Genomic DNA, 13,935 nt, shown 5'->3' with positions numbered 1-13,935 from the left:
GTAGGACGATGGCCAAAGGGTTGCGATGGCTAGGCCATCACTAAAGGAGAGGGGGGAGGGAAAAGGATCCTGTATGAGGTGTGGAAGGAGCCAGCAGGGTTACCGGTCCTACCACACCCTAAAGAAACTCTGTTTCAGTATCGGCACCATCCTAGGCGGCAGGAGAATATCTATTCTCCAGCCTAGGGTCGGCTAATACAGTTAAGGGGCTGGCAGCATTCTTGCCACCACCCCTAAAGAAGAGAAAAACAGAGTTCCAGTGCCAGCGCCATCTTAGGCGGCAGAAGAATGTCTACTCTTCAGCCTAGGGTCTGCAAGTACAGGACTAGTCTACTAGACCACAGGGAGAAGGTGGCAATATCATATAACCCCTTCAGGTGCAGTCTAGGGAGGTCTAGCCTCCTATGCCGGCAGCGTAATCCGACAGGGGAATGACTATTCACCCTGCCAGCCAGCTGCCGGCACAAGACTATCTACTCTGAGGTTCTAACCGAAACCCAAAACCTGCCATCTGCGGCTAAGGGAAGGGACAGAAAACCCTAGCCTACTCCTGTCTGAATGACAACTCGAGGCACGACCAACCCAGGGTTGTAGCCTAAGGAGGGATTACCCTTAAATCTCCACTGGAGATGAGTATCACTATATATAATAATTCTAGGAGATATCTATCTCCGGCTGAATTGATAAAATGATACACGAGGGTAACCGGGGAACATGTATGAAAGTATACTAAAGCCACTAGGCTAGTAGCCCAGTGGCAGCGAGAATCGACTACCTAGATCACCGAAACTCTCTTGTATACTATCTTAGAAGAGGAAAATTTTTTATGCAATCAATATATCTCACATGTATAAATTGCCTAAATAGCTTCATTTAAATTTAATAACACTAGGAACGTCCATTACATCATGCATGAAAGTAAACTGAAACGCCAAGGCTAGTAAGCCTAGCATAAGCAAGGTTCGGTTACCTAAATCGCCGAAACTATTACGAATACTATCGGCATAATATAATAAACTCCTAGCAATGAAAACTAAATAGCTATTTTTATTTATGCTATTTATACCGGGAAAGTTGTTCTGGTAAACTAAATAACTCATGCGTTACGAATGGCAGCGCCCATGACGCCTCCAGTTCAGGCAACAGCTCTTCCACTAAGTTTAACTTAATTTGACTTCATTTCCTCTGTGAGGCAAGAGCTAAAATTTATACAATGTAAAGATCAAATACTCAACTTTCCAGAGGCCGAAGAGGCTGGAGATTGCATGATAAATCCAAAATAATCCAAGGAAACGAGAGAGCAACCGGGAAAATCACCGAGCGTGATCGGTACAGATAAAGGAATAAACATGGTGGCGACGATGGCGCAATCTAGATACTCAGATAGTAACGAAGGAAAGGTACCTTAATAATAGCTCCCTTCGTTTTTGCCACTTTCCCCCTCGAAGCGTAAACGCTATTCGGGGTGAAGATTGCTATGTGGCGTGTCAAGAATACGTCCTCTGATATTATGCAATATCCTTAAAGGAAACTTTAAGGATATTCGTGCCAGGAATTAGAATTCTGGAGACCTTAAGGTTAATTCTCTGGGAATATCACGGTAGTCAAATATACCCTAGGAAGCTACTTAAAGGAATCTTCCATCAGGACGACTTGGCCTGAGCCCCCCCCCATATATATATATATATATATATATATATATATATATATATATATATATATATATATATATATATGTATGTATATATATATATATATAGCCCACACATTCTTAAACCATAGACTGGTCTCTTTCTTTGTCTTCCATTCTAGAAAAAAAACAAATACACACTTACTTAGTAAATACAAAAGTGGGAAAAAAAGCTTTAAGACAATCAAAGTCAAGTTTCTTCTTTTATTGAAGAATCTTAATGGCAGCTGAGGATGATTGAAGCCATGAAGAGTAGAGTCAAATTGCCACTAATTGATTACCTTGTTAACACTCAATCAAATTATAACCATACAAATATCCTGGTAACAAACGTCAACGGATTAAAGCTTTCGCTGAAAAATGCTCCAATTAAAAAGAACCTTTGACTTTCTATAGGAAAAAAAAAAAAAGAATGCCAAAACACAAGAGACATGACAAATGGATATCTTACCAGTTGAGAACTCAAGGCTCTCCAAATTACATGTACAATGCTGCTGACCAGCATTTGATTTTCTTAGGATTTACATTTAAGTCTCTAGTTTGAGGACCATGAATTTAGATTAATTATAAGTAAATATGGAGGATTTTTTACCAAATACCTGGTTTCATGCAGTCACATATGTAACTTAAGGGCAAAGGCAAATATCTATGGTAATCCCTTTTTAGTTTCATAAATATACAAAATGATACAAAATCACCTACCTTTCTATTAATTGAGCAACTGTAGATTTTCCACCACCTGAAGCTCCAACCAAAGCTACAACACGGCCAGCAGGAATCCGTAAGCTGAAGTTATTCAGTACCACCTAGTGACAATTGATATGCAATATAATAGAATAAATTGTAGCTATCTATATGCTGTAAAATACTGTGCTAGTAAAGAAAAATCCCTAACACATGACTCAATACAACAAGTTCTACATTTTATCAATACAAACCTCTGCCTTGTGACATACTAGTAGGGTTAAAGTAGGTAACATCATAACTACTAGTTCTAGAGAGAATTCTTTCCCTTTGGGGGTCAAGTCTAAAAATATAACTTTCTGATGGTTATATACAGCAGTACCTCAGTTTACAAATGAGTATAAATATAAGCAATTAGTATATGAACATACAAATTTATATTGGTTTAGGAGTATTGTATCAATTTGTGAGCAAATATTTTGCACCGAATGGCATTCATTTTGTGGCCAAATACTAATGAGACTAGCACAAAATCAGTCACATGGCATCCATAAGCCACCTATGCAGTATTCATGTGAATCTTACCCAATTTTCATGCCATTTTGAAGAAAAGGCAAATGTAGTCATCTCTAGATAGGTTCCTTGTCAAAATTGACTATAAGGGTGTAATAAAAAGACAACCAAGTGACCTTAAAGGGCATTTAAGTGATTCAGTTAGTGATAGTGAACGTCTTTAAAGAAAAAGAAAACTTCCCATATTTTACCAGAACTGCTCAAGGAGAGAGGTTCTTTGTAAGCAGTAAACCCCTCCTCCTCCTACTCTCTCATCTTCCTCATGACCATGGTGCCACGTTTCTCCTTGAAGGTAGAGTGGAAGTTAATTCATCAACTATTCTATTTTTCATTGTAAATTATTAATTCTACTTCTTTTTTGTTATGGAATATTAAGTGTTCAATAAATACCATTACAAAACCTTTAAAAATTAGTGAATACAATACTGTATGTATATTTATGGACTTGTGGAACATTCAAGAGTGAATTTCAAATATCTATTAGGGGAAAAATGTTTTAGAACACAAGCATTTCATATTGCGAGCTTGCTCCAGAACAAATTAAACTCATAAACTGAGGTACTAATGTACAGCAAATATCTTTTATTAACATTAAGCAAAGGTGAGAGGAGCTGTTGCTTTAAGACTGCATTTGCTTCAGGTTCCCTTACATTTCAATTCCACTGTAAACTTTTTTATTGTATTGAGTTTGGATACAGCAAAAAATCAAAATAAAATAACCTAAAACTTGGTAGTATATGGATGCCAATAACATATAGAATTCCAAATAGCATATTGAATCAGAAAGATTAATGATAGTACATCATGTTGTGACTTCTGGCAAATGATTTTCCTGCTAGAATTTATCACATTTCTTATAAAGAATAGTCATAGCAATACAAAAATATCAACTTCAAATCTAGCTGTTTTGAGGTATATCCCTATGCTATGAGGGATTGCACATACTGCACCCACTATCTCTCCAAAGCCTTTTACGAGGAGTAGAAAACAATAAACTTCCATTTTTTATATTTATTATCCAGGTATATATTTGGAGAGTTTAAGTCCTCTTGACATTAAAAATATTAAACTGGTCCTTAATATTCGTGAATTTGATTATTAGATGGGAGGCCCATTAATTTCTTATAAGTAATACTTTTTGGTATTAGCAGGATTAATATTCACAATTATGTAAAAGTGGATGTGTCTTAACTAAAAAAAAACATTAGTTATTAATACAAAGTAGTTTGAAAAGTAATTTACATAAGTATTATTTTCTGAGCCTGGCTCTCTTCTAACATGTCTTCAAGCAAGCCTTTTTACCCTTTCCTGTGGAGGTAATGTCCCCAATTTGCTGTTGAATAACTGTGAATACTTTCCTTTAGTTGGTGTTTTAAAAAATAAATACTTGATTTTATATCAAGGTTATGATATACAGTTTTTTTTAAGCATTATAAAAAATATGGGGCCTTGGATTATTATCAACAGGGTAGTATTTTTTTTGTGGATTTTCAATATTTTCTGACCCTCAACATTGGAGGGGATTATTAATGCCCAGCTGTATATGTAAATAGTATAGTGTGAGGTGAAGTTACTTGTATATTAGAGCATACCAGCACTCTATTAGATAAAAATATCAATTAATGCCTGATCTAGCCTACACAGCATAGCATTAATAATGGCTTGATCAAGCCATACTGCATTTTGTCTTCAGTCTCAAAGTCAAAACTATTCTCAATCCTCTTGACATCGCTAGTCAAGTGGGGAAGAGGGTGGGATATAATTTATATGATCAAACAATTATGGATATAACAAATTTTATCATTAAAATTTCTTTTATTTCTAGGTAGTAGGTTGGCCAGGGCACCAGCCACCCGTTGAGATACTACCGCTAGAGAGTTATGGGGTCTTTTGACTGGCCAGACAGTACTACATTGGATCCTCCTCTCTGGTTACGGTTCATTTTCCCTTTGCCTACATACACACTGAATAGTCTGGCATATTCTTTACATATTCTCCTCTATCCTCATACACCTGACAACACAGATTACCAAACAATTCTTCATCACCCAAGGGGTTACTGCACTGTAATTGTTCAGTGCCACTTTCCTCTTGGTAAGGGTAGAAGAGACTCTTTAGCTATGGTAAGCAGCTCTTCTAGGAGAAGGACACTCCAAAATCAAACCACTGTTCTCTAGTCTTGGGTAGTGCCATAGCCTCTGTACCATGGCCTTTCACTGTCTTGGGTTAGAGTTCTCTTGCTTGAGGGTACACTCGAGCACACTCTCCTATCTTATTTCTCTTCCTCTTGTTTTGTTAAAGTTTTTATAGTTTATATAGGAGATATTTATTGTTGTTACTCTTCTTAGAATAGTTTATTTTCCTTTTTTCCTTTCCGCACTGAGCTATTTTCCCTGTTGGAGCCCCTGGGCTTATAGTATACTGCTTTTCCAACTAGGGTTGTAGCTTAGTAAGTAATAATAATAATAATAATAATAATATGAACCTCCAATAATGTTTATATTGGTGACACACTGATGGAGGTGGGTTGCCAGTAAAGAAAAGTGTTAGGTTAGTTGAAGTTTTTTAAATATTAAACCCATTTAACATTCTAGACTTGCCTGTAATCTAGCTTTTCAAAACCTGAGTTCTTTACTATAGGAATAGAATTACAGTGAAGGCTGGAAATACGGCAGTTAAACTTTTAATGAGTGTAAACAACTGGCAGGGTAGTTACCCTGCTGGTGGCAGTGGGATTACAGGCACCCCTTCAGCTTACTCTAACCTCGATTGAATTGCAGCCGGGAATTATTTGGGGGTGGTATTGGTGGGAACGTTTGAGTAAAGGACTCATGTTTGTATAGTTATGAAAAATACAAATTATTTTTAAAATTTGCCATTTGTTCATACATGAATACAAACCATCACAATTTACTATGGGAGACCCATCCATAGGAGAGAGGATGTCCCCGTTCCAACTGGCTGTAAAAACCACCCGGGAATCTCAGACTTTGCACTGGATGCAACAACCCAAGTTCCTACACCTCATGAACCAAGAGATGGCTAATGGTAATCACAGCCCATGCAGAGTAGAGGAGAAGAAAAATTTGAGTCGTACTTCGCTGTGCTGAACTCAAAGCTAAACTGCACTTGCTAACAGATAAAGTAGTAAGTTTTCTCGGTCCATCACATTCCTCTCATTAGAAATGTGGGGAACAAATTCAAATATGTTTACATGCTGTATAACTGAAGCAAAATGAGCTTACCTATATACCAGTCCAGATGGCAAATTACGATGCTGTACCCCAAGAGAGGGGAAGATTGAAAGGAAAAGAAGGCCAGTTACTCTTCACTTTCATCCCAGACTTAGCTCTTGATCTGCAGATACTGATCCTCTTAACCCTTTTACCCCCAAAGGACGTACTGGTACGTTTCACAAAAGCCATCCCTTTACCCCCATGGAGGTACCGGTACGTCCTTGCAAAAAAATTATTTTTTTCATATTTTTTATAATTTTTTGAGAAAATTCAGACATTTTCCAAGAGAATGAGACCAACCTGACCTCTCTATGACAAAAATTAAGGCTGTTAGAGCAATTTAAAAGAAATATACACCAAAATGTGCTGGGAAAAAAGTAACCCTTTGGGGGTTAAGGGTTGGAAATTTCCAAAAAGCCTGGGGGTAAAAGGGTTAAGGAGTTGGGGGAAGCTAAACCACCTGCTGAGCAGCTACTACAGGGCCTAGAGTAAATATGTCCATTGTCCTGAATAAACATGTCCATTATCCTGTGAGTCACAACCCACAGGTATTGCGCCGAGAAGGTGCTCTGTCTCTTCCAGACCCTCCCCTAAGACCCTGTGACAATGAGAAGTTTCTCTTGAAGGCCAAGGAGGCTGCAATGCCTGTGACATCATGGGCCTTGATTTGAGTCTTTCTCACAGAGGACTCTAAGGAGCGGGAAATTACTTCCCTCAACCTGAAGGAAATGGCATTTTTTGAGACTTTCTTCTAAGGCCTGGTTACCCTAGTATATTTAAGGTAGCTCCTCAATGACCTAACAGGACACCAGAGGATCTGATCAAGATCATCAGCTACCTCATGAGGACTAAAAAACAGAAATGAAAAAAGCCTAAGTTCCGAAGAATCAGGATTCTGGGTCTTCACAATAAACTCAGGGACAAAGCTCAGGCCTTCCACCACCCTTTTGAATGGGTGATTTAGAAAGAGAGCCCATGACCCTTCATCCCTTTGAATGGGTGGTGTTGGAAGATAGCCCGTGAAGTTCAGAAACCCATTTGGCAGAAGCTAAGGAGAGAAGGAACACCCTCTTCAGGGTAAGATCCCTATTTGACATGAGCCTGAGAGGTTCATATGGGGCATTCTTCAAAGAGCTTAGAACACTGACCATGTTCCAAGCTGGCCAGCTAACCTCGACTGGAGGGCAAGACTGCTTGAAGCTCCTTATGAGCAAAGAAATCTCCTGCGAAGTAGGAATTTCTACCCAATTAAGTCTAAGGACTTGGGTCAAGGCCGAGCAATAGCCTTTTACCACAGAAATGGATTAGAGTTTCTCCTTACGGAGGTAAAACAAAAAGTCTACAATTATGGGAAGAGTGGCTTCGAGTGAAGGGATACCCCTCCCACGACACCAACCACAGACGACAGCTCACTTGGCTTGGTAAACTGAAGCCGAGGATTTTTAGAGGTACCCAGTCATCTGTCAAACAATCTTGAAAAAAGCCTCTATGAAAGAGGAGATGCTGAATAACCTTCACGCATGAAGATGCAGGGATTGTACTGCATCATGGAAAATCTTGACAAGGGGTGACTTCAGAAGATGAGAAAAGCATGAGTTCCCTAGTACTAGTAGATGCAGAAGATCTGCATGCCACTCCAGTGGGGCCACACAGTGATATCATGGTCATGAAGAAACACGGTGTTCCTCTCACCCTGTTGCGAACTCTTCTTTGTAGGCAGAAAGGCGGAAAAGTGTAAATGTGTAATCTGTTTCCTGGATGTTGAAATGCATCTTTGAATGCTGCTGAAGGATTTGGAACTTAAAATGTTTTATTTATTCATATGAACAATTTAATATAAGAACACATACAGTATAGTACATAGAAATGATTGAAACTGGATATTAATGGGTAGGTTGCTATTTGCTATGGCCCTAATGGAATTATTCCTGTTACGTGTTTTGAAATATATGATTTTCCATTTATGCAGGGCCATTGATCAACCAAACTCTTGCATAATTTGGGGCCCTACTATAGACCTTCCCAGACTATAACATCCACCAAATAATACTATGTCAGCAGTTAATTCTCTCCTACCTTTTGTTTAATATAACTCAACACTACACAGCCTTCTAGAAGTTTTATTCCAGCTTGTGGCCAAATTGTGGTATGATCTCCCCAATCAAACCATCAAATTGGTAAACTTCAAAAGCTCAAACTTGGAGCATATACTTTTTTGTTGAGCATGGTGACAGAGGTTCATTTCAGAGTTCATGTTACTTATTTGCCTTTTTCATTGCCTTTTATTTGTATTAATTTTTTTTATTCCACTCCAAGTTTGTTCTTTGCTTCTCAGTTTCTCTTCCAGAATGGGTTACTTTCCTTGTTGGTGGCATTGGGTTTGTATTTTTATTTTGCTTATCCTACTGGAATTGCAGTTGGGCTTATATTATTATTACTACTATTTCTACAATAGTGTTACTACTTCTACTAATAACATAAAAAAATAATAATATAATAATAAAAATAATATAAATAAAAGTGGTGGTGGAACAGAGAGGTGCAAGAACCAGTTAAAATAAAATCGAAGGCATTCAAGGACTGAAAGCAAGACACACACAGGGAGCAGAGGAACGGTACAGAGAAAAGGAAAAAGATTCGAGGAGGAAAGTAGGTATAGCTATTGGAAGAGCAGTAGAGCAGTTAAATGAAAGGCTAAGAACAAAGGAATAAGAAAAGGATATCTAAAAGATTTCAAACTTGGGAAAAAGGCAAAGACAGGATTTTGGGGCGACTGGTAATCATCAGGGATAGAGATGGAAATATATTGCATAGGGATGATGACATTAAGGGGAGATGAAGAGAATATTATTAGCAACTATTGAACACTGAAAATGAGAAATAGGAGCTGGGAGAAGCACAAAGGGTGGAGGGGCCAGTGATGGAGATACACAGTACAGAAGTGAAGCGGGCATTGAGTAGAATGAAGAATGGTAAAGAACCTAGCCCCATCAGAGTTTCAAACTGAAATGGTCAAGATACTAACAAGGGGAAAGAATGGATGCTGGATTTATTAAGAGCAATATGGGAAGAGGAAATAATGCCCAAAGACTGGGAGGAGAGTCTAATTGTAGCTTTATTTAAGCAGAATGGTGACATCATGGAATGCAGTACCCACAGGATAATTAAATTAACAGAGCATGGTTTGAAGGTGTTAGAGAGGATACTAGTTGAGAGATTGAGAGAGATTATAGAGTGGGAATCAGCAGTATGGATTCATGAGGGGGAGAGGAACTGTGGATGCCATCTTTATAGTAGGGAAGTTACAGGAAAAGAAACAAGAGGGAAACCAGAAACTCTGAAGTGCTTTTATAGATTTAGAGAAGGCTTATGACAGAATACCAAGAGAAGTGATGTTTTGGTGCTTGAGGAAGAGGAGAGTTCCGGAGAAGTTGGTTAGAATGGTAGAGATGATTTACAAAAGAACAAGGACAAAAGTAATAACAACTGTTGGAGAAAATGAAACCTTTGAAGTTAGTGTTGGATTACATCAGGGGTCAGCATTAAGCCTGCTATTATTTGTGTTGGTCTTTGACGTGTTAAGTAAAGGAATCAGAAATGAGGAGTTGTGGGAGTTTCTATATGCAGATGATTTGGTGATTACAGCTGAAAATGAGGGAGAATTACAGAGAAAGGAGGTAGAGTGGCAAGAGACTTTGGAAAGGTGTGGTTTGAGGGTGAATATGGATAAGACTGAAGCTATGGTTAGTAATAATCAGGAGGGAGGATGTGAGACCGAAGTTGAGAATAGGATAAAAACAGCATGGGGCAAGTGGAGGGAGGTAGCAGGAGTGGTATGGGATAGGAAAATGCCAATCAATGTAAAAGTCAAGATTTATAATACAGTAATAAGACCAGTGTTAATGTATGGATCAGAAACTTGGCCTTTAAGACAAAAAGAGGAAGCAAAGCTTGAGAGAACAGATCAAAATGATAATGTGGATTATGGAAATATCACTGTTTGAAAGATTGTAAAATTATGGAATAAGAAGAATGGCAGGTGCAGTGAAGATTACAGAGATGTTAACAGTGTCACAACTGAAATGGTGTGGGGACGTATTAAGGATGGATGGTGGGGAGGGAATGAGAAAGGCTTGTGAGGAACTTGTAAGGGGGAGAAGACCAAGAGGGAGGCAGAGAATTAGATGGCGAGATAAGGTGAAGGATGATAAAGAGAGAAGAGGTTTGGCGGAAGAAGATGCCTTTGATGGAAAGCATTGAATAGGATGCATCAGGCAACCAACCCCTTAATGTAGGGATAACAGTGGGGAAGAAGGAGAAGGAGGTGAATAATAATAATAATAATGATAATAATAATAATGATAATAATAATTATAATAATAATAATAATAATTATAATAATAATAATAATAATAATAATAATAATAAGAATAATAATAGCAAGGTTATTTGTCAAACAATTATTTCTTATTTCTTACCTGATCAGGCCTTGTAGGATATGCGAAAGTGACATTATTAAATTCTATGTTTCCCATTAATGTGTGGTAGGGAATTTTCTTGCCTCCTTTCACAGGTATAGAAGCCTCAAGCCTAATATACTAAAATGAAAGAAAGAAAATACAATTTAGCTTAAACAAAAAGTGAATTTGGTTCAATTAGAATCAGATGACCTTTTTATTCTACTTAAGCCCTTCAAAGAGTATTTTTCATATACAAATGGCAATGTTACTACTTATTTACATACTGTATGTCGGACAGAACTTACCTCAAATACACGAGCACCAGCACTAATGCCCCGGACATAATACCCAAAAAGAACACTTAGTTGGCCAAGTGATCGTTGAATAGTTTGGGCTGCTACAAGAAATGACATTAAATCACCTGGCTTCAACTGGTTGGTAGCTAGTAAAGAACCTCCCGCATATAATATGGCCATCACTACTCCATTCAATAATAAATTGGATCCAGCCTGTTAAACAAATAAGCATATTGATTTTCAGAACAATTTCATATCAAAATTAAAAGAACATCACCAACAACCTATTTTATAAAGACTACGTAAACCAATTTATTTTGGTTATGTCAAACAAAGTAAATTAGTGCAAATTGAAGAAATTATTCTGGAATATTAACAGTGGTTCATTTATAAGCTCAATGAAAGGATGAACTCTGCTAATCACATTACAACTCATAATTATTAAGCAATCTCATGAATTTACCATGTGAAGTCAATAATAGGCAAATTTGTATAGTTATAGAGGATTAAAACAGTTGAAAAATATTTGTCCAGGAAAATATAACAATTCAAGTGATTTGTATTTTTCCTAGCAATACAAACCTGGATACTTTAAAATATGAGATGACTTCACCTCAAACTGGAATGACTGTTGAATTGTGAATATGGTGGTGGTAGTTGGTTAAGGTGTGATGCGAGGGAGAAGCCCTGCCCATCATCTGCCACATATATTTCCCTTTTGACCTTAGGCCCTAGACTAACAGGGGGTGAGGAAGAAAATGTGATTTAAAAGACTCAGGTTTGTATTGCTGGCAAAAAAAAAAAAAAATTATTTGTTTGTTCGAGTGTACAAATATTTCATCCTTTAAAAAATGAGACTTATTTATCGGTGGGAAGAAGTCCGCTAGAACCAAACTGGAAGGTTCTTTTTCTTCCCTGGACATGTCAGCTTTCCTGGTCCCATACAGAAGTGAAGATGGTATCCCTAAAAACCTCCTAATAGCTACCAGATTCTGGCTTCCACCCATCTACAAATAGCCTGTCGCCGGCAATGAAGTCGGCAGCAAGGAATGTGGATGGCAGCTCAAGACTTTCCAAAGTATGTTAGGTTTTCCGCCGGAACCCGTCTCAGTCTTCCCCCAATCTTATCAACTTCCTATGAAGGAAGGGAAGTCAGGGGAAAGGTGGTAGTGAGACGACAGAACTAACTGCCGCCGGCAGCACACTTGCCGGTAACGCAATCATCCTACCAAGGCGGGGTCATTGTCAGAATACCAGTGAAAGAATCTTGTGACGGCACGCCGTCACAAAAGGTCAGAGGCGGGGGAAAGGGGTTGAGGGTCTTACAGTTCACTGTTATCAGAGGTGGCGCCAGGTATGTCGCCTTTCTCAAAACAATGAGCTGGGGAAGCATGGCTTCCTGTTCCGGCAAGACAAGGGCACCCTGAGTATGTCACTATCTGAATCAAAGCCGGAGGCAGTAAGAACATCGTTCTACTTGACGGCAATGAAGAGAGACAGTGGCTGCCGCCTATGGCGGCGGCGTCACTCGGGGAGGGAAGAAGGGTTTAGCCTCTTCTCTCAGAGAGAGAATAATTATCGTAGCTTGTCTATAGATTCTAGAGAATGTAACATCTCATTCGAACTGAGAAGAAACGATAAGGGTGAGGCTAAACAAGGGGAATTACTTTACTAACGTATATATGAGCAAGAATAGCCTTGCTCTGGTAAGACCCCCGGCAAAGGTAATCGGTACCGCCGGGGTTCCGGCCCGCATACGATAAGTAAAGTCACATAATAGAAAAAAGGATAATTTTCATGTATGCAATATCACATCTTATATAACTTGCATAACTAGCTAATATAATAGCTTAAAACCGGGAAGTGTCACCCTACTATCTAAATAATATGCGAGAATGTAACGGGCGACAGCAGTCGTAAAATGGCTGCCTCCGGTATCGGCAAAGCTCACCCAAACACACTTAAATTATTGAAATTTACCTGTGAAAAGGGAGACTAAAATTACATTCAGGAAAGAATTAATACTAAACTTTCCAGATGACGAGGATGCTGGAGATTACATGTTGAAAATTCCGAAAAAACTAGAAAAAAACACCGGGCTAAGGGGGAGCACAACAATCTTAAAAGGCTACTAGAATAGGAATGGCGTCACAGTACAGTAGTAGTAGGGAAGGAGATCCACCGGGTACCTAGAAAGGCACCCCTTCCTTTTTGCCACTCTTTCCCCTTACATCGAAGCATTAAATCTATTCGGGGTGAAGATTGCCATGTGTCGTATCTAGAATACGTCCCCTGATATTATACAATATCCTTTATTGGATACTCGTGCCAGGAAATGGAATCCTGGAGACCTTTGGTTTAATTCTCTGGGAGTATCACTGTAGCAAATATCCCTTAGAAGGCTACTTATAGGAATCCTTCCATCAGCACGACATGGCCTGAGCCCAAATATAAATATATACTGTATATATATATATATATATATATATATATATATATATATATATATATATATATGTATATATATATATATATATATATATATATATATATATATATACATATATATATGTATATATATATATATTTATATATATATACAGTGGAACCTCTACACACGAACGTATCTACATCCGAATTTTCCAACATCCGAAGTAAAATTCGAGCAAATTTTTGACTCTACACCCAAATTTTATTTCGACACACGAAGTAAAAATTACGCCATTGAGCGTCGAGTGCTCAGTTCTCTATTCTTGTTTGTATCGTGTGGTTGTCTTCTGTTTGGTCTGTTTTTAACAGTGCTTATTTTCTTCCTTTTCTCACATTTCCTTTTTGATTTTACCTATAATCATGGTGCCTAAGAAGCTAAGTTTCAGTACAGGAAGAAGGCAATTCTTTCATTAGAATTGAAGCAAGAAATTATAGAAAAACATGAGAGCAGTGTGCATGTGAGTGATACTGTATGGCTAAACAATATGGCCGGAATAGGCCTCTGA

At 38.2% G+C, this 13,935-nt stretch overlaps 1 protein-coding gene across 3 annotated transcripts in view; it reads right to left on the bottom strand.

Annotated features, from left to right (window-relative positions):
- The window catches only part of LOC137634976 (mitochondrial potassium channel ATP-binding subunit), a 218,455-nt gene that overhangs the window by 95,719 nt on the left and 108,801 nt on the right, over positions 1-13,935 (bottom strand). For all 3 annotated transcript variants that reach the window (XM_068367570.1, XM_068367571.1, XM_068367572.1), the window contains exons 11-13: positions 10,949-11,152; positions 10,662-10,781; positions 2,393-2,496 (exon numbers count right to left, since the gene is read on the bottom strand). In XM_068367570.1, coding sequence (XP_068223671.1) covers positions 2,393-2,496; positions 10,662-10,781; positions 10,949-11,152 — 428 coding nt within the window. The remainder of the gene's footprint in view (positions 1-2,392; positions 2,497-10,661; positions 10,782-10,948; positions 11,153-13,935) is intronic.

This window comes from Palaemon carinicauda, chromosome 45 (assembly GCF_036898095.1).
Source record: "Palaemon carinicauda isolate YSFRI2023 chromosome 45, ASM3689809v2, whole genome shotgun sequence".
Taxonomy (NCBI): domain Eukaryota; kingdom Metazoa; phylum Arthropoda; class Malacostraca; order Decapoda; family Palaemonidae; genus Palaemon; species Palaemon carinicauda.
Note: the sequence above shows the minus strand (reverse complement) of the source record. Positions and strands in the feature narration are given on the sequence as shown.